The sequence below is a fragment of the Mauremys reevesii genome, linkage group 1 (genome assembly GCF_016161935.1).
Source record: "Mauremys reevesii isolate NIE-2019 linkage group 1, ASM1616193v1, whole genome shotgun sequence".
Taxonomy (NCBI): domain Eukaryota; kingdom Metazoa; phylum Chordata; order Testudines; family Geoemydidae; genus Mauremys; species Mauremys reevesii.
The window spans coordinates 164919310-164940091 of NC_052623.1; the positions used below are offsets into that span (position 1 = coordinate 164919310).

General features: G+C 40.6%; 1 protein-coding gene across 2 annotated transcripts in view; it reads left to right on the plus strand.

Moving 5' to 3' along the window:
- Nucleotides 1-20782, plus strand: part of HLCS (holocarboxylase synthetase) — a 218594-nt gene that overhangs the window by 51360 nt on the left and 146452 nt on the right. For both annotated transcript variants that reach the window (XM_039539165.1, XM_039539172.1), the window contains exon 6: nt 13877-14145. In XM_039539165.1, coding sequence (XP_039395099.1) covers nt 13877-14145 — 269 coding nt within the window. The remainder of the gene's footprint in view (nt 1-13876; nt 14146-20782) is intronic.

Consider the following 20782-nt stretch of genomic DNA (forward strand, 5'->3'; position numbering starts at 1 on the left):
CGTGAGCCCAAATCAATTGACCCTGGCTCTGAGAGTCATGCTGTGGGCTTTTCTTTGCAGTGTAGACATACCCTTTGGCTCTAGCCAATTCTGCATTAATATTTCATATTCATGAACACTAAATTCACTCACATTATATTAAAAAAAAGCATTGAAAGTAAAATAAATGTGATGGAAAATCTAAAACTAAGAACTGTATATTATCAATGCAAACAACAATATATTTTATTAAGCTTTTGGTTGTTTTACTAATTTTGTCACTGTTTCCCAGACTTTCAACAAACTATTTTATCTGTAATAAACTTTTTGCTCATTCTTGCTATAAATAAAAAGACCATAATACTATACATTTATTTTAACTGGGCTGATCATATCATATCTGATTTATTGGCCTATTAATTAGGGAACAAAATTCCCATTCTGTATTTATGCAGTACTGCGTACTTTAAGTGAGATATTTAAGTTATCTATATGCTGTATTAATTGCTTTATATTTTTATCTTAACTATTTGTTCTTGTAAAAAAAGCACACTAATCAAATTCTTCTACTATTCTTTACTTTTAAAGTGTAGCAAAAACACTTAGTGATGAATTGGAAAGTTTGTGTGCTTTTTCTTTATTCTTATATATTCGTTACACATTTTTGGTTGTGATGTGTGTATGCACATACATTTGTTTTGCAGTATAATCACTCTTCAGAAAATAACAGCTTCACTTTCACTACTAAATAGGTGTCACTGCTAAAATGTTGGTTAATACTAAACAAAAAAAATAATAAGTTACGGAGGTTCTTGTAAATGGGCTTCTTGTTTTGATGGTATAATGTCTGCTAGCCCCTCTGCAGTTAAGGATCTGTTGTTATTTCCGTTAATTCTTTATTTTTGGATTATTAGCTGCCATGTAATGGAATTCTTTGTAAGATAGACTACAGTTGTTCTTATCCTTCATATCTTTCCAATAAAAATAAGTTTTAAAATCTACTGCAATAGAGTTACCTTTATTTATCACATTGTGCTCTGTGGTATCACAGCACTTGTAGAGTATGCAGTGTAGATGATCCTCTACTAGTTAATTCCTGAAATACATAGATAGGAACTGCTGAATGAGGTTTGAGCATTAATTCTTAAATTCCTTTAATTACGTTTCCTTTCAGTTAAAGTAGTAGTATGAATGTGTTACTTGTTTAAGGCACTAAACAGAGTTACCTGGACATGCAGTATCTTGTTCTTCTCTCACGTATTTTTTGTTCATATATTTAAAGAGGGTGCAAATGAAAAATGTTTGCAATGTGTTTCAAAAAAAATTGCTCTCGGTCTAAAACTTAGCATATCACATTCAAGCCTAGGATAAATCTTTACAAGAGATTTATGAATGCTAGGAGAAAAGGAGATTTACCAACAGCTGAACTTGTGCAGCTGTAATTAAAACTTCTCAAACAAGATTTGAAACTGACTTTGCTTGCTTGACAAAAGATTTAATATCCATACTTTGTCAATGTATGATACCTTATTCAGTTAACTCTGCATTAAGATTATTTTTTCCATATAAAAGCTATGTCGGACTTAAATCTGTATTTAGAGCTCCATAAATAACAAAATTGATGTTGACTTCATATTATATGCCTGAAAATCCCTTCATTATATGTAAATAAGAAACTGACTTCTCATTCAGTATTAATTAACTATAACAGGGGTAGGAAACCTATGGCACATGTGCTGAACGTGGCACACGAGCTGATTTTCAGTGGCACTCACACTGCCCAGGTCCTGGCCACCAGTCCGGAGGGCTCTGCATTTTAATTTAATTTTAAATTAAGCTTCTTAAACATTTTAAAAACCTTATTTATTTTACATACAACAATAGTTTAGTTATATATTATAGACTTATAGAAAGAGACCTTCTAAAACGTTAAAATGTATTACCGGCATGCAAAACCTTAAATTAGAGTGAATAAATGAAGACTTGGCACACCACTTCTGAAAGGTTGCCGACCCCTGAATTATAATATCCTAAAATAGCTAAATAAAATTCTGTTGCCTGTTAGAGTGTAAAACATAGATTGTATATTGCCTTTTAATACAAATATTTTTTTATAAAAGCAGCCATTTTTGGGTAGTCTTCAAAATCATCATAAGAACAAATTAGCAAATTTTGCTCATTCAAATACAGGAGTTCTTGTTTAAATAGACTTTTGGCCTTTCAGAATTGAGTATGGTTCTCTTTCATACATAACATGCTGTTTTATTATGCATGTACGGTATTAATTTTTTTAAGGTATGCTTTCAGTTCAGGATTGCGTTTAGCCTTTGACCTAGCCACTTTCTTACAATAAACAGTTTGTTGATGAGAGCAGCTGCCAAGAAGATTGCTTCCAGACTGTTCTAATGTAGCTGAGGGAGAAAAGTAAGACAAAATACACCTTACAAGACTGGATGGTGCTGTGTTATCTCTTCTGTGCCTTCATTTTAATGACAGTGGCATATTTTCTGTTTAGAAAATTCATAGTGTTCCAGACATTATAAAACCAGTGTACTTCTCCAACTTAAAAAATTAGCCCTTACAAGGACCTTGATTTCTAGTACTTGTATTTCTCTATCTAAACATTAGCAAAGAACCTTTTCAGCTTAGTATGCCATGAATTTGTTAATTTATTTTGCCTCTTAATAATAAATTGTTCATGTTTGGCCTTTTTTCAAATGTTAGGTATTTCTCATTAGTACACTGGAAAGGAAGAGGTAGGATAAGAACCCCTTTCTTGTATACATTAAGGAGCTGCACTTAAAGGAATTGTGAGAAAGGGGTAAAGGGTACTGACCTGAACAAAGCCGGGGAGTGGTGGAAATAAAGGAAAGTGGCAGGACCAGATGCGGGGGTGGGGGTGTCATACTAGCATAACATGTACCCATGGGTGGGGAGTATTTATATCCCATATGCCTTGGTAAGAATTTTCTTTCTACATTGGGCTGGCACCATGGGATCAGAGTAGGAATTGGTTTTGTTGATCAGCAATGAGCACTGACCTAGTTGCCTTGTTCCTGTGGAGCAGAGAAGGAATTTTTCCCACTCTGCCAGGTTGGGTGGGGTTTTTGTTTTGTTTTTTTGTTTTGTTTTTTGGCCTTCTCCCCAGCTGGTTGGGGATCTGGTGGAGATAGAGAAAGAGGTTAGCTCAGAAATCTTACATCTTAATAGTAACAGGTGTGGCAGGTGTCTTGTGCAGGAACTCATTACAGAAAGGGTATGGTTCATGGATAAACAGGAGTTGGAAGATAAACAGGATATTTGGGCAAATATTCCCCAAAGGAAATTGGGGAAAGAGGGATTGGGGCTCCTAACATCCGGTACAGTGGGCGACCTTCCTCCACTCCTTAAACCTCATACAATAGGAGGAAGGATGGCAGCATTAAAATCAGTCCAGCAGTTATCTTTTAATGTGTGATTATTTGATTAGCGAGATAGGCCTTTGCCTCACAAACAGGAGCCAGGAGATTTGAGATCTATTCACAGCTTTGGAACAGCCGTGTTGTCTCTCACTGGGCAAGTAAAAGGTGGCTGCTCTCACTTTAGTTGCCAGTATTTCCTTCCACAGAGAAACAGATAGGAAGAATGACTTTCCCTCCTCCATTCTACATAAATTTCTATGGAGTGGGGAGGTCACAGGTGGCCTAACCTGTCCTCTCTTAGGGTATGTCCATACTTATTGCCGGGTCGATGGGTAGCGTTCGACTTCTCGGAGTTCGAACTATCGCGTAGATGCGATAGTTCGAACTCCGAACGCGCTCTCGTCGACTCCGGAACTCCACCACCACAAATGGCGGTGGTGGAGTCGACGGGGGAGCCGCGGACTTCGATCCCGTGGCGTCCGAACAGGTAAGAAGTTCGAACTAAGGTAGTTCAACTTCAGCTACGCTATTCACGTAGCTGAAGTCGTGTACCTTAGTTCGACCCCCCCACCCTAGTGTAGACCAGGCCTTACTGTTCCTTAGAGTTAAGGGTGCTTGATTCAGATCTTTTTACTGCCGGACTAACTGAAGAGGGCCTCTATATTTTTCTCCCTTCCTCTGCTAATCAGCAGTCCTGATGCTTCTTGCTGCTTGCCACCTGTTGTCGTCATGAAGTTGTTACTGTGTCTGACCCTTGTTCTTTTATAAAGTGAGGGTCAGGGATATAGCAATGCTTTTACCTTTTTACTGCAGTTTGCCCACTTGATAAATGAAAATGATGACTGTGAGGCTAAATTTATATTGTGTATGAAGTATTTTACGATACTTCAATGGAAGGTATTATAGACTTGGATAGTACTTTACTCTAATAACGTGCCAAAGGGATGAGGATGATAGAATTTTGTATAGCTTGTACATCTCCTGTATATTAATAGCAAGATTTTTAGTGCCATTTTGGATTTAAAATTAAAAAAGTATTAAAGCTTGCCTATTCTGGCTCAGTATGAAACATGCTTTTAAAAAAACCTGTTTTTAAGGTTGTTTTATGATACACTGTCATCCTGTTTAGGCACAAATGTACCTTCTTTACAGGAAATTAAAACCTATGTGGCATCAGTGGATCAGGGATCTCCTTGGCCAAAGACAGCTGCCAAAACCTTGCCCTCGTGTGCCAGCAGTGGACTTTTCCTGCTGTCGGCCGTCTGTGGTGCCAGTGTTCTGGGCTAGAATTGCCATCGCTTTTTCTTGGCTGGCACCAATCTCCCTTGCTGCCACATTGGATGCTGGTTTGTTTCTGTTGGATTCAGGGGATGATACGGGAGCCCTCCGGGGGCTAATTTAACACCTTTAAATTTGTGTGGCTGTTAAGCAAAAGCACTGTGTAATATAGTGGATAAAGTATGTGTGTGTGCATGCACACTTTTTATATTTTAAAGGTATTGAGCTAAAATCCTGTAGCCTGTAGTTTTTTATTAATTTTTCCTCCCATCAATGCTATTATAGATGAATTCTTACTCCTTTTCTAAAATACAAATATAAAAAGGTGATACCTTAACCAAATACTTTACATGTGGAAATAGCCAAGGTAGGGGGAAAAAAAAGTTTAGCCATATGAAGGTGTGATGTCTATAAAAACAACTACACTAGAAATGGGTCATTCATACCCTCCTCTAAACTACTACTACTTTTTCCCTGTGCAGTCTTCACTAGCAGTTAAAAATTGTAATAAATATACAGTCTTACACAATTTATGGTAGGCTCAATCAATACTTCTCAAATATAAAGACACATACTTTATTCACTAGGCAACACTATTTTTGCTTAATATCCATGCAAACTTAAATGTGTTAAACTAGCCATTGGAGGGCTCCCATGTCATTCCTGCAAGCCAAAGGAAACCTATTGAATTACAAGAGGAAAAAGAAATTTATATAGGGGCTGTTGAGTTTCAACAGGGTTCTCCTAGTTCACCATTTCCCCCTTTCAGGAGAAAGAAACCAGTCACACACCCTTCATTCTCACCATGCCTTGTAAAAGATCTACCCATTTTAATTTACACATCATCCATGATGCCACTCTCCCTGCCTCAGTAGTCCAGGTATGTCCCACTCTTTGGGAATTGCTGGTGAGATCTTCATAATATGCTGCTGCTTTTTTAAAACATACTTTAGTAAGCAATGAAGTAGTTAAACATTGACATTTACTGTCATCATTGGGAACCTGGAAGTGGTGGGTGAAAGTTCTACAAAAATGCAGCACAGCAAATTACATTTTAAAAAGGGATTTAAAAGAAAGTTGATGAATAGTATTACATTAAATACACTAACACAGCTGTTTTATTCCTTTGACTTGGAGATGGTGCGGATTTGGGGCATAGTGACACAGACGTCCTTTGCCCCAGCCCAGTAGACTTAACCTCAGGCTAATAGATGTTGAGTAGATTTTTTTTTTTTTTTTGGAGACCAGAGTGTGCCAACTTCCCATTATCTTTTTAAACAAGTGGACACTAAATGGATTGGGGATTTTTATTAGTTCCATTTTGCATTTGTTTGTTTAGATTTACTCCACCTGTTTATTCCTAACTGACTTCTGTTAAATTGTAAGCCACTTTACAAAACGTGGGGTATAAAAGTTGCCTTATTGAGTTGTACCCATTACAGTTGAAACTCTTTTGAACTGAAAAAACTGATTTTGGGTGTAAGAATGCCTTTAAGTAGGGATTAAGGTTGAATTTAGAGAGGTCACATACAAGGTAGACATCTGTATTAGAGCACTAAAGAGGAGATGTGTATCTGGAGATTATAGTTGGCACTTTTTACATGGTGACTTATAAATGTTTTTTTCATTTTGTAATGTTTTTCCTTCAGGGATGAGATTGTTTCGGGGAGGTTTACTTTAATAACTAAAACTAAGGAAATGGGTAAATCAGTTTTTTCTCATAAAGTTCCATAAGACTAGAAATACCATCATTTCTCAGATGCGGCCACTGTGGCCGCATGCAGCCACCAGGGGCTTTTCTTGTGGCCACAGCTTCTTGGGCAGTGACTGGGGGTGGGGAAGGGAGAAAGCCCTTCAGGGCCACCGGCAGCAGTTGGGCCCTGCCCTCCTCTGGAGCCACAAACGTCATAGAAGCAGGCAGCTAATGAGTTCCTCATCTTCCTGGGTGTGGAGAGGCTCTGGCTTCGGGCTTCAGCCCTGGAGTGGCAGGTAGCAGGCTACAGTCATGGGGCTTCAAGCTCCAGCCCTGGATTCTGGCTGCAGATGCTGGCCTTTGGGTTAAAGTGTATGAAAGAGAAATTGAACAGTGTGCAAAAGGACTAGAGCAGGGGTTCTCAAACTTGGTTCACTGCTTGTTCAGGGTAAGCTCCTGGCGGGCTGCAAGCTGCTTTGTTTACCTGAGTATCCGCAGGTATGGTCACTCGCAGCTCCGAGTGGCTGCGGTTCACCGTTCTCGGCCACTGGGAGCTGCAGGAAGCTGATTCTTGATGGGTGGAGCAATGTCCACAATGATCCTGTTGTATGTGCTTATGTGACAACAGAAGAAGGGATGCACATACAGCAGAATACTTACAAGAAGTAGCAGTAAAAGCTATAACAAACTGTGGGGGAAAAAATCACATGTCTAGCACATTGGTCACAGACAATGCTGCAAATGTATCCAGGATGGGAAGAAATGATTTAAAAGATAGTGAAGAGAGTCCCAAGCTAATAATATATGGCTACAGTGCTCATTTGATGCACCTCTTAGCCAAAGATTTCAGTGTTCTAGAAATAGAGGCTAATGATGATGAAATTGCAAAATACTTCTGTAACAACCACTTTGCAGCAGCTGCTCTGAAAAAAGTGGGAGGAACCAAGCCAACTCTCCCACAAGACGTGTGATGGAACTCAGTAGTGGACTGTTTTGAGCACTATATCAAGAACTGGCCTAATCTGATGATAGTTTGTGAAGAAAACCGTGAAAAAACTATTCTGTAAGAAGCTTGGGGCCAGTTATGAAAAATCATCGGTATCATACCTAAAAACTACTTATTTGAAATCCCAGATATGTAAGTAGATCAGGAAATGTCTAGGAAGACGCATTTGGTTTATCTCTTTTTATTTCTTTATGGCTTGTGGATTCCTCTGTGCTAATCCCAGGTGCTTTTGTTTTGCTGATAACCTTTAAACTGGACCTCAAGAAAAGTTTTCTTGATGCTTAATCCTTGTAAGTGGTTTTTTAAATCTAGCAATAGCCTGAGTTTCCAGATGTATTTTCTTTCTTTTTGTTTTTAAAAAAATATACCTTTTTTAAGAACAGAATTGGATTTTTGTGTCATAAGAGGTTTGTGCACATGTTGTTTAATTAGCTGGTGGCAACAGCTGATTTCCTTTGTTGTTCTTTCTCAGCTCTTCCTCAGAGGGGTGAAAGGGCTTGAGGGTACCCCACAGGAAGGAATTCCCAAGTGCGCCTTCCTCGGTTCTTAAAGGGGTTTTCACTTGGGTGGTGGCAGCATCTACCCATCCAAGGTCAGACAAAAGCTGTAACCTTGGGAGTTTAATACAAGCCTGGAGTGGCCAGTATTAACTTTTAGAATCCTTGTGTGCCCCCACCTTCTACACTCGAAGTGCCAGAGTGGAGAATCAGTCTTGACAGATGCATCTAGAATGCAATATAAAATTACATCTGTTGGTAAGAAGTTAAAGCTAAGTATTAGTAACAGATAATAGGTTACCATATGTAACACATGATAATGGCATATAAAGATTTTATCAGCAGGAGTTTGGGAGTACTACATATTACTTTAAGTGAAGTCATAAGTGCAACACAAAGATCAGCCCAAAGAAGCACTGCTAAAAACGTTTATGCCACTTCATCATTAGTTGTGTATATGCGAAAGCTAAGCATTTGAGAGAGTTTGAAAAACATTATTGGAACTGTTTTCCATCTGTAAGGTCAGGTGCCTTAGTTGTCTTGAAGCTCAGTGAGCAGAGTTTAGAGGAGCTACAAAAATCGAAAAATGACAAAGTAGCATTTCTCGACCTAAACATGTCACTATTTAAAGCCTGTTGTCTCAGGCCCTTTTGTGGCTAGAAGCTAGTGCTGAGTCCCATTGGGGAAACACATTTTCCTTACTGCATAGAATAAAGTCAAAAATTTTTTTGCACTACAGGATTTCAAGATCGTGACTTCAATGTATAGAAAAAGCTGTAGCTTACTCAGGAAAGAATGGTCCATCCTGAGATTTGAGCAGATGTAAATTTTGGGGAGGAAATTCCATAGCTGGAGGGTAGAAACAGGTCCACTATTTTTTTTTTTTTTTTAAATAGACAGTGGTGTTTGGAATGTTAGATTAATTCCTTGGGAGAAGAATTAGTGGGAAGTAAGCATGTGTCATAGCCAGACATGTATTAATTGTGCTGCAGTTAAGATTCTGGACTGGAACTCAGGAGAGTCTGAGTTCAGTTTTAGCTCAGAAAGGTGCTGAGAGGATAACTTAATGTTTGAGGCACTGAAATACTGCAGTAGTGGGGGCTGCATAAGTACCTAGAGATTGATATCTATCACCTCTATATGTACCTAGTTACACAGATCTGTGTGCTTTTAAACTTTGCAAACTTTGCAAGTGCTTTCTGTTTAGAAAAGATCAGACCAAGAAAAATGAATACGTAAGCATTTTTATTAGTAAATAGTGTGTGATTTTTCTCAGTGTTAATTCTTCTGTCTCAGATAGCATGAGAGGAGAGTTTGCTGGAACTGAATAAGTAAGTAGGCTGAATTTAGAATTTGCTCATTTGTATAAATTGGGTTATTATGGTCATTATTTAATGTCTTGGGGAGTCATTTGTCCACAAATTTCAGATCTGTAGCTCCTTCTTTCCCTGGTGCACCAGAAATGTTTAATGTATAGAGGATTTGAACACTTTGAAAATAGTTTATAAGTTACCATTTTCTTTAATCCTTTCATCAGTAGCTTTAACTTCCTTTCTTGCCTTAGCTTCATATGTTGCCTACTGGTGTACCTGTGATATAGCTACTTCCATTTTATCTTATGTTCCTAGCTTATTAGTAGATATCTAGTCCAGTTTAGATTCATAGGTCATAAAATGAGTGGAGAAAAATACAGCAAAAAGACAGTTTTTGTGTGTGTAGGTGACTGACTTTTTGCTCCTTGTACTTGGCCTAGATTTGGAAAAGTCCCAGCATCATCTTTTCTTTGGCTGTTTAGAAATAGTAGGTGTTTTAAAGAGATGGCAAAACATTAGAGGGCAAGGGATAGCTCAGTGGTTTGAGCATTGGCCTGCTAAACCCAGAGTTGTGAGTTCAGTCCTTGAGGGGGCCACTTAGGGATCTGGGGCAAAAATCAGTACTTGGTCCTGCTAGTGAAGGCAGGGGGCTGGACTCAATGACCTTTCAAGGTCCTTTCCAGTTCTAGGAGATGGGTATCTATTAATTTTATATAAACCCCTCTACAATAGCATTAGATAAATCCAAAAAGTTTTACTAATGTGGAGCTGCTGTTTCAGGATATCTGAAGGACCTGTGTGGTCCCAATCACCCATCCCCTTAACTTTGTCTTCAGTATAATTTATTTCACATTTTTAAGGCTCTGTATTAAAAGGAAGAGAGCTGAGCATCTAGGAGCCTGTGGGATAAGTGTGTGCTTATGCTTTATACATCTTGTGTCCTGTTTGAAAAAAATTTAATTCACAAATCTATACAAACAGCGTCATTAGCTGTGACAACAGAGCAGAATGGCCAGTGCCTTCTTTACACTGAGAATACTGAGTTCTCTTAATTAGGCAAATGCTTTTATAAGGTCTTTGCTGGCTTCTTTGTTAATCTGTTTTAGCTAGTTCCTTAGGCCTGGTCTACGCTACGGGTTTATACCAAATTTAGCAGCGTTAAACCGAATTAACCCTGTACCCGTCCACACAATGAAGCCCTTTATATCAATATAAAGGACTCTTAATATCGATATCTGTACTCCTCCCCGACGAGGGGAGTAGCGCTCAAATCGGTATTGCCATTTCGGAATAGGGTTAGTGCCGCAATTCGACGGTTTTGGCCTCCGGGAGCTATCCCACAGTGCACCATTGTGACAGCTCTGGATAGCAATCTGGAGTCGGATGCACTGGCCAGGTAGACAGGAAAAGCCCCGCGAACTTTTGAATTTCATTTCCTGTTTGCCCAGCGTGGCGCGCTGATCAGCACGGACTTTACAGGAGATACTGGATCGCTGTATGGGGAGACAAATCTGTTCTATCAGAGCTCCATTCCAGAAGACGAAATGCCAAAGTATTTGAAAAAATCTCCAGACAGAGGCCACAGCAGGGACTCAACACAGTGCTGCGTGACAAGCATAATGGAAAGCCAAAGAATCAAATGGACGCTCATGGAGGAAGGGAGCGGGGACTGAGGACTCCAGCTATCCCACAGTCCCTGCAGTCTCCAAAAAGCATTTGCATTCTTGGCTGAGCTCCCAATGCCTGAAGGGTCAAAAACATTGTTCCAGGTGGTTCAGGGTATATCTCGTCAATTTACCCCGCCTCCCCGCCCCGTGAAAGAAAAGGGGAAAAAAATAGTTTCTCGTCTTTTTTCAATGTCGCCGTATGTCTACTGCATGCTGCTGGTAGACGCGGTGCTGTGGCACTGAACAGCAGCATCCTCTCCCCTTCCTTTCCTGATGGCAGACGGTACAAAATGGTGGAAAACCGTCCTCATCATCCCATGAGTGCTCCTGGCAGGCCTCGGTGAGGTCGGCTGGGGGTGCCTGGGCAACAATGGGAATGACTCCTGGTCATTCCCGGCAGACGGTGCAAAAGGATTGAAAACCATCCTCATCATAGCAACTGGGGGCTGAGCTCCATCAGCCCCCCCCCCCCTTTCATGTCTAATGAGGATTCTGTACTGCATGGACTATCATAGCAGCAGGAGGCTGCCGCCTCCTCATTTTATCTCACTAAAAAGTCAATGTTTCTTATTGCTGCATTCTTTATTACTTCATCACACAAATGGGGGGACACTGCCACGGTAGCCCAGGAGGGTTGGGGGAGGAGGGAAGCAATGGGCGGGGGGGGGGTTGTTGCAGGGGCACCACCTAGAATGGCATCATCATTTCTGCGGGATCTCTGGGGCTCTGACCCGGAGCGGCTGTGCTCGCTGGTTCTCTAGTACACTTGCCCCATATTCTAGGCAGGACTGACTCTATTTTTAGACAAAACATAAAGAAGGGAATGACCTGGGGAGTCATTCCCATTTTTGTCCATGCGCCCCTGGCTGACCTCAGCGAGGCCAGCCAGGAGCACCCATGACAGCAGCAGACGGTACAAAAGGACTGATAACCGTCATCGCCAATTTCCAGTTGCAAACGGTGCTATAGCTGGTAACGGTCTCTTTAACCTTGCAAAGGCAAATGAATGCTGATGTGTAGCACTGCAGTACCACGTCTGTCAGCAGCATCCAATACACATACGTTGACAGTGACAAAAGACTAAATGGGCTGCATGGTTGCCATGCTATGGCGTCTGCCAGGGCAATCCAGGGAAAAAGGGCGCGAAATGATTGTCTGCAGTTGCTTTCACGGAGGAAGGATTGAGTGACGACGTTTACCCAGAATCACCCGCGACACTGTTTTTGCATTGGGATCTCAACCCAGAATTCCAATGGGTGGGGGAGACTGCGGAAACTATGGGATAGCTACGGGATAGCTACCCACAGTGCAACGCTCCGGAAATTGACACTAGCCTCGGTACATGGATGCACACCGCCGAAATAATGTGCTTAGTGTGGCCACGTGCACTCGACTTTATACAATCTGTTTTTAAAAAAAGGGTTTATGTAAAATCAGAATAATCCCGTAGTGTAGACATACCCTTAGTTACCCTGGCCAGTTCAAATAAGGCCTTACCCAGATTGGATTTAGCAAGATTTAGGTCCAAATTTATCAGTAGTCACAGCCTCTTCTGTCAGCCTTCTACTGAGGAATCGTTCACCATTATGGAAATGCTTTTTACTAAGTTGGTGCAACATTCCCAGTAAAGTCTGTCATAACTCTGGGTCATATGACCTGTAGCATAGAAGCCTAAGTGGTTAGTATGCTAAATCACCCACTCAGTGTGGGAGTATCCATTTGTTTTAGATTGCCTCACCCACTCAGGTATGGAGCCAAAGAATGTCTGCACAGTGTCACCAACAGACTTGTAGGAAAGGGGTTGGACTCGGAGGCCAGGAAGCTGCAAAGATGGTTGTGTTGCAGGTCAAGGAAGTGACAAGCAACCAGCCAGACCAAGGCAGATCAGGCAGATCCTAGGGAGGGGAAGCCTAGAAAATGTAGGCTAGTTTTTCCATACTCATCTAGGAGTGACCCTTTTGATATAAAAAGAACAACAACGAGGAGTCCTTGTGACACCTTAGAGACCAATACATTTATTTGGGAATAAGCTTTCGTGGGCTATAACCCACTGCATCAGATGAAAAATACAGTAGGTAGGTATAAATACACAGCATATGAAAAGATGGGAGTTGCCTTACCGAGTGGGGGGTCAGTGCTAATAAGGACAATTCAGTTAGGGTGGATGTGACCCATTTCCAACAGTTGACAAGAAGGGGTGAATATCAGCAGAGGGAAAATTACTTTTTGTAGTGCTAACAAGGCCAATTCAAATATGGTTGATGTGGCCCATTCCCAACAGTTGACAAGAAGGTGTGAGGTTTCAGAGTGGTAGCTGTGTTAGTCTGTATCAGCAAAAACAGTGAGGAGTCCTTGTGACACCTTAGAGACTAACAAATGTATTTGGGCATAAGCTTTTGTGGGCTAGAACCCACTTCGTCAGATGCATGGAGTGGAAAATACAGGAGCAGGTATAAATACATGAAAAGATGTGAGTTGCCCTACCAAGTGTGAGGTTAGTCTAATGAGACAATTCAATTAACAGCAGGACACCAAGAGAGGAAAAATAACTTTTGAAGTGGTAATGAGAGTGGCCCATTTCAGACAGTTGACAAGAAGGTGTAAATAACAGTAGGGGGAAATTAGGTTTAGGTTTTGTAAAGACCCAGCCACTCCCAGTCTTTATTCAGGCCTAATCTGATGGTGTTCAGTTTGGAAATTGTGAGTATCAACAGAGAGAACATTATTATTTGTAGTGACCAGGCCTTGTTAGCACTGACCCCCGACACATAGACTTGGTAAGGGAACTCCCATCTTTTCATGTGCTGTGTATTTATACTTGCCTCTGTATTTTCCACTCCATGCATCTGATGAAGTGGGTTATAGCCCATGAAAGCTTATACCCAGATAAATGTGTTAGTCTCTAAGGTGTCTCAAGGACTCCTCGTTGTTTTTGCTGATACAGACTAACACCTCTGAAACCTTTTGATATAGACATTCTCAGAAGAAAGTTTGTGCATTAATGTGCAGTTGTGCATATTTCTCTCATTTTCCTCTCTACAGGAAAATCGTATTTCTTTTCTGAAATGGCTTGAAAAAAAAGTAGATGTTGAAGGATTAATAAAATCCAGCAAGATGACCCTTAAATTTGTCTCATCTTACAAACCAGAGATGGAGATAACACAATCTCTCATACCAGTCGTCACTGTGGGAGGCTTCTCATCTGAACACTTCAGCCTGCAGACATATCAACACAATCTGCAAACAAAGAAGCTTGGGAAGATTGTTCTGTTTGCTGAAGTCACATCAACAACAATGAATCTTCTTGATGGGTAAGGTGCTGGTGTAGACCATCTCAGATAAACATTTTGAATTGTGATTCACTTATAATGAAATACACTAACCATACAATGTTCAGCATGAAATTGAAAACTTTTCTCTTTGACTTAGCTTTTGCTCAATAATTTCTATATACACACAAGCTGTCTCTCCTATTTATTGAGAAGTAAGAAGGAAAGAGACTGTTTATTTATAAACACTTAGGAAATGCTCGATTCTATGGTAATGGAGGCCTTACAAGTATTTAGATGTCTTTGAGAAGGAGAACTTAGTGCACCAATTACTTTCTTGATAATAGGACGTAACCATTATTTCTCCTGTTGCAAAATGTTAATATTTGTAATGTTTTGTGAAGGCATTACATAAGCAGATATAGAAGACTCGGGATTTTTCTAAACCTTGTTGATAAAATAAAAAACAAGTTTTCTTATTTAAAAAGTCATTTATTTCTTTGTAATATTATATAATTTTTTACATTCTGTTTAATACTCTTTTAGGTGATATGAATATTTCACTATCAAATTTCTTTTTTTGTTTCCAAACATTCATTAGAGTTTAAAAATACTTTTGAGCAACACATAAATGACTTTGGTAACACCTATGCAGGATGTCTGTTGAGAGAGCCCCCCCCCCCCCCCCAATGTGATGTTGTGGAACAGTTGGCCAGATATGCAATCAGTTAAGTCATCTGAAGTGGGAGGGATAGCTCAGTGGTTTGAGCATTGGCCTGCTAAACTCAGAGTTGTGAGTTCAGTCCTTGAGGGGGCCATTTAGGGAACTGGGGTAAAAGCTGTCTGGGGATTGGTCCTGCTTTAAGCAGGGGGTTGGACTAGATGACCTCCTGAGGTCCCTTCCAACCCTGATATTCTGTGATCTTAGCTGTGGTCATAGTTCATTAGTTAATCAGCAAAAAGAGCTGTTGCTCTTTAGCTATAGAGCCCAAACAGTAGGTCTTATATAAACTGAATTTAAAGTATATTTTCTTGGTAAGGGAATAGATGGATTGGGTTAAAAAAAACCCCACCATATTTGAACAAGAATGAGTTTGGATTAGAATCATTTTATAGTAGTTTAAATTTTATGCTTAAATAGCTAGTTGACAGTGTTCATTAAATATTAGCAGTCTTTTCTGTGGAATTTAATAGTAATAGATCAAGGGATTTTTTTAACCCATGAATTTAATACATTTTTCCTGAAATATACTTTAAACTGATTCATAAATAGGATTTACAAAGTTTACAAAGTTAATTTATCCAGAAATCCAGAATAAACTAGAAAAAATCAAAAGCAAGTTTTGAAAATGTGAAGACTTTAACACTGTTCAGCTAAATTATTTTAATTAAACGATTAATTTTATTAACTAATTTAATAATTTAATTAAACAATTCCTTATTAAGATGAAGACAAAACCCGTTAATTTTTCTCACTATAGGTGAAAGATATTGCTATTAAATATTTTTTTCCTTTTTTGTTTTTGGCACGCTAATTAAAAGTTAGCTTAAGTCTGAGGAGGAAGAATAACTTTTTTATTTTGGCCCCAGTCCTGCAACTGGATCTGTTTGTGGGAACCCATGCACCTATGTGCATCTCCATGGATTTCATTGGCAATCCACAGAGACACAGGGGTCCATTCTTCTGGATTTTATGCAGATTTGGTCTTCATTTTTTAGTGTGGGATAGTATCTTTTGTTGTATAACTTTAAAAAACTCACTGCAGGTGAAATAGCTACTCAGATCTGTTAAGATGAAATCAGAATAATCATTGTGTCTGAATAAACTAAAGACATGATACTTCAGTTAATAATTAGGGATCACATCATGGTAGGGGTCTATGGTAGACCACCAAATCAGGAAGAGAAGGTAGATGAGTCATTTGCAGAACAAATAACAGAAATATCCAAAACATAAGACATGGTACTAATACAGGACTTGAACTACCCAGACACCTGTAAGATGGGAAAACTCACAATTTCCAGTAAGTTCTTGGACTGTGTTGGGCAAAACTTATTTGTTTCAGAAAGTGGAAGAAATAACCTGGGGGACAGCCATTGTAAACTTTATTCTGACCAACAGGGAGGAATTGGTTGTGAATCTGAAGGTGGAGGGCAAGTTGAGTGAACGTGATCATGAAGTGATAGATTTAATGATCCTAAAGAAAGGAAGGAGTGAAAACAGCAGAACAAGGACAATGGATTTAAAAAAAGCAGGCTTTAACAAATTCAGAAAACTGGTGGGTAAGGTCTAATGGGAAGATAATGTAAGGGATAAAGGTATACAGGAGAGCTGGCAATTTCTCATGGAGAAAGTATTGAAGGTGCAACTGCAAGCTATCCTGATATGAAGGAAATATAGGAAGAATAGAAAGAGGCCTTGTGGCTTCATCAGGAGCTCTTTAATGACCTGAAAATGAAAAAGGAATCCCACAAAAAGTGAAAACCATGGAAGAATAGCTAAGAAGTACAAAAGAATTTCACAAGCCTGTAGGGATAAGGCTAAGGTACAAAATGAGTTACACCTAGCAAGACAGTAAGAAAGAGGTTCTTTAAATACATTAGGAGCAAGAGAAAGACAAAAGAAAGTGTAGGTACTCAACAGTGAAGGAGAGCTAATAACTGGTGACCTCAGAAGGCTGAGGTGTTTAATGCCTATTTTGCTTCAGTCTTCACTAAAAAGGTTAGTGGTGACCACATACTCAACACACTTAATATTAACAACATGGGGGGAGGAATGCAAGCCAAAATAGGGAAAGAACAGGTTAAAAAATATTTAAATACGTTAGATGTACCGTATTTTCCGGCGTATAAGGCGACTGGGCGTATAAGACGACCCCCTAATTTTACAGTTAAAACATAGGTTTTGGCCTATACTCGCCGTATAAGACTACCCCCCCTTCCGAGGGGGGGAGCCCAGAGCCTTTTAAATCCCAGCCGCGGCCGGGAATCAGAGGGCTCTGGGCTGCCCGCTGCGGCGGGGAGCCCAGAGCCTTTTAAATCCCAGCCGCGGCCGGGAATCAGAGGGCTCTGGGCTGCCTGCTGCGGCGGGGAGCCCAGAGCCTTTTAAATCCCAGCCGCGGCCGGGAATCAGAGGGCTCTGGGCTGCCCGCTGCGGCGGGGAGCCCAGAGCCTTTTAAATCCCAGCCGCGGCCGGGAATCAGAGGGCTCTGGGCTGCCCGCTGCGGCGGGGAGCCCAGAGCCTTTTAAATCCCAGCCGCGGCCGGGAATCACAGGGCTCTGGGCTGCCCGCTGCGGCGGGGAGCACAGAGCCTTTTAAATCCCAGCCGCGGCTGGGAATCAGAGGGCTCTGAGCTGCCCGCTGTTTATACCCGGCGTATAAGACGATCCCCGATTTTTGTGGGTTGTTTTTTAGTATAAAAAGTCGTCTTATACGCCGGAAAATACGGTGTTCAAGTTGACAGGGCCTGAGGAAATTCATCCTGAGGTACTGAAGGAACTAGCTGAAGCAATCTCTCAACTGTTATCAGTTATCTTTGAGAATTCATGGAGGATAGGTGAGGCCCTTCTCATGGAGAAGGGCAAACATAGTACCTGTCTTTAAACATTGGAACAAAGAGGACCCAGAGAATTATAGCCTAACTTTGATACATAGAAAGATACTGGAGCAAATTATTAAACAATCAGTTTGTAAGGGGATAATAGGGTTATAAGAATAGCCAAAATGAATTTGTAAAGAACAGATCTTGCCAAACCAATCTAATTTCCTTCTTTAACAAGATTACTGGCCTCCTGGACAGGGGAGAAGTAATAATCCAGATATGTCTTGATATTAGTAAGGCTTTTGATACAGTCTCACATAACATTTTCATAACTAAACTGGGAAAATGCAGTCTAGATGAAATTATTGTAATTTGGGTGCATAACTTGTCGAAAGACTATACTGAAAGAGTTGTAGTCAATAGTTTGATGTCAACCTGAGAGGGCATGTCTAGTGAGCTCTCAACTCAGTCAGTCCTGGGTCTAGAACTTTTCAGTATTTTCATTAATGACTTAATTAATGAAGTGGAGAATATGCTTATATAATTTGCAGATGACAGCAAGCTGGGAGGGGTTGCTAGTACTTTGAAAGACAGGATTAGCATTCAAAATGACAGTGACAAATAGGAAAATTAGTCTGAATTCATTCAGTAAAGACAAATGCAAAGTATCTTGCCTAGGAAGGAAAAGTCAAATGCACAACTACAAAATAGGGAATAACTGGTGATAGTACTGCTGCTGAAAAGGATCTGAGGGATTATAATGGATCACAAATTGAATGAGTGTCACATTGTTATGTGATGCAGTGATAGAAGAAGGCTAATATAATTCTGGGGTATATTAAAAAGAGTGTCGTGTGTAAGACACAGGAAGTAATTGTCCTGCTTTACTTGGCACTAGTGAGGCATCAGCTGGAGTGCTGTATCCAATTCTGGGCGCCCCACTTTAGGAAAGATATGGACAAATTGGAAAGAGTCCAGAGGAAAGCAGCAAAAGTGATAAAAGGTTTAGCAAACCTACCCTATGATGAGAGGCTAAAAAAAACTAGGCATGTTTTAGTCTTGGGAAAAGAAGACTGCGGGGGGACCTGATAAGTCATCAAATATGGTAAATGCTATTGTAATGAGGACAGAGCTGGGCTTAATCTGCATCAAGGGACTTTTAGGTTAGATATTGGGAAAAACTTTCTAACTGTAAGGGTAGTTAAGCTCTGGAATAGGCTTCCAAAGGAAGTTTTTAAGAACACCTGTCAGGTACGGTGTAGGTAGAGTCCTACCTCAGTACAGGGGTCTGGACATGATGACTTTTCGAGGTCCCTTCCAGTCCTATATTTCTGTGATTCTATACATTTGCACTGACATTTGTTTCAGATGATGCAATGACGATAAGAATATCTTCACTTTTGAATGTTAGGTGTTATATTGCTCAAACTATATTGCTCAAACTGATTAGTAGGATCAGACCTGGTCATTATTTGAGATCTTCAAGAAAAAGATAAAGGTGCTGCAGAAAGTGGTGTTGGCATTCCAATAAATCAAGGGTTCTCAAAGTGAGGGTTGGGACCCCTCAGGGGGTCATGAGGTATTACATGGGAGGTTGTGAGCTGTCAGCCTCCACCCTAAACGCCGCTTTGCATCCAGCATTTATAATGGTGTTAAATATATAAAAAAGTGTTTTTAATTTATAAGGGGGGGTCGTACTCAGAGTTTTGCTATGTGAAAGGGGTCACTAGTACAAAAGTTTGAGAACTACTGCAATAAATGTAACTTTTCCTTCTGATTCCAAACTTAGGCCCTGATCCTGCAGACCCCTGGGGCTCTTGAGTTAGTTAACCCACATTTGTCTTTGGTCATATCAGCTTAGCACAATGATGGAACTGAACGAAGTCTTTCCACCACTTTGTTTTGTATCAGTGACACGCTGTCTGGAGTGGCTCACAAACATGAGTGCCTGCTTCAGGGCAGATTGTTAAAAACAGGTCAGACACCCCAAACTAGTGCTATGTTCTACAATTAGCTTTCACCAATCCAGTAACAAATGTGAACTCCTGGATCACTATAACAGTCGTACCATGGAGTCACAGACAGTCCCCTGAGACCAAGAATCGGCAACCTTTGGCTCGTTGTCCGCCAGGGTAAGCCTCCTGGCAGGCCGGGCCGGTTTATCTGTCATGTCTGCAGGTTCGGTCGATTGCGCTCCCAGTGGCTGTGGTTCACTGCTCCAGGCCAAGGGGGTTGGAGGGATGCGGCAGCCAGCATATCTCTCGGCTTGCGCCGCTTCCTGCAGCCCCCTATGGCCTGGGATGGCAAACCGCGGCCAGTGGGAGCTGGGATCGGCCGAACCTGCGGACACAGCAGGTTAAACAAATCAGCCCGGCCTGCCTGGCGGGCTGTGTGCCGAAAGTTGCTGATCCCTGCCTGAGATTCTTAATCTATCTTGCCACCCAGGCAAGCTGGCCTTAATTATAAATGATCATTTACACCGAAAATCACTAATTATTCAGATTGCTTCCAGTCCCAAGAGACCAGTCACTCACCCCAGATCAATTGACACCCTAAATCTTACATTAAAGACAATGCCTGTAGCCAATCCTGTAATGAACTATTTAAAGGTATATTAACAAGGAAAAAGAAAGTGTGTTTATATAACTACATCGCTTAGGGTGTGGGTTTTTCACACCTATGAGTGACGTGGTTATACTGAAATAAGTGTGCAGTCTAGATCTGGCCTTAGTTTAATGTCTCTTGCCCTGTGAGAGTTCAGACAGCAAAGAGATGACAGATTTTTCTTGTGAGCCTGTTTTATCTTTTACCTTTGGCCTTCTAGTCCGTGAGATGAGCTCTCTTGCACGTAGCATTTCCAAGGTGTAATAGGGCTGTCACCAATTCTTTGTACTTTGATGTTTCTTAATGGCCCATTTAATCTTGATTGGCCTCCTTAGTAGGTGCAGGGGACAATTCCCATGCCTAGATTCACATGTTCAGAGCAAACCTTTTCAAAGTTATAAAGTAAAACTTACATTTTTCCTTATAGCATGGCATACAGGCATTACAAGTGAGATTAATGCATGCAGCTACTTACAAGCATTTCATAGTCTAAACAATAAATATATTCTTGTAAGACTAATGCCAATTCTGAA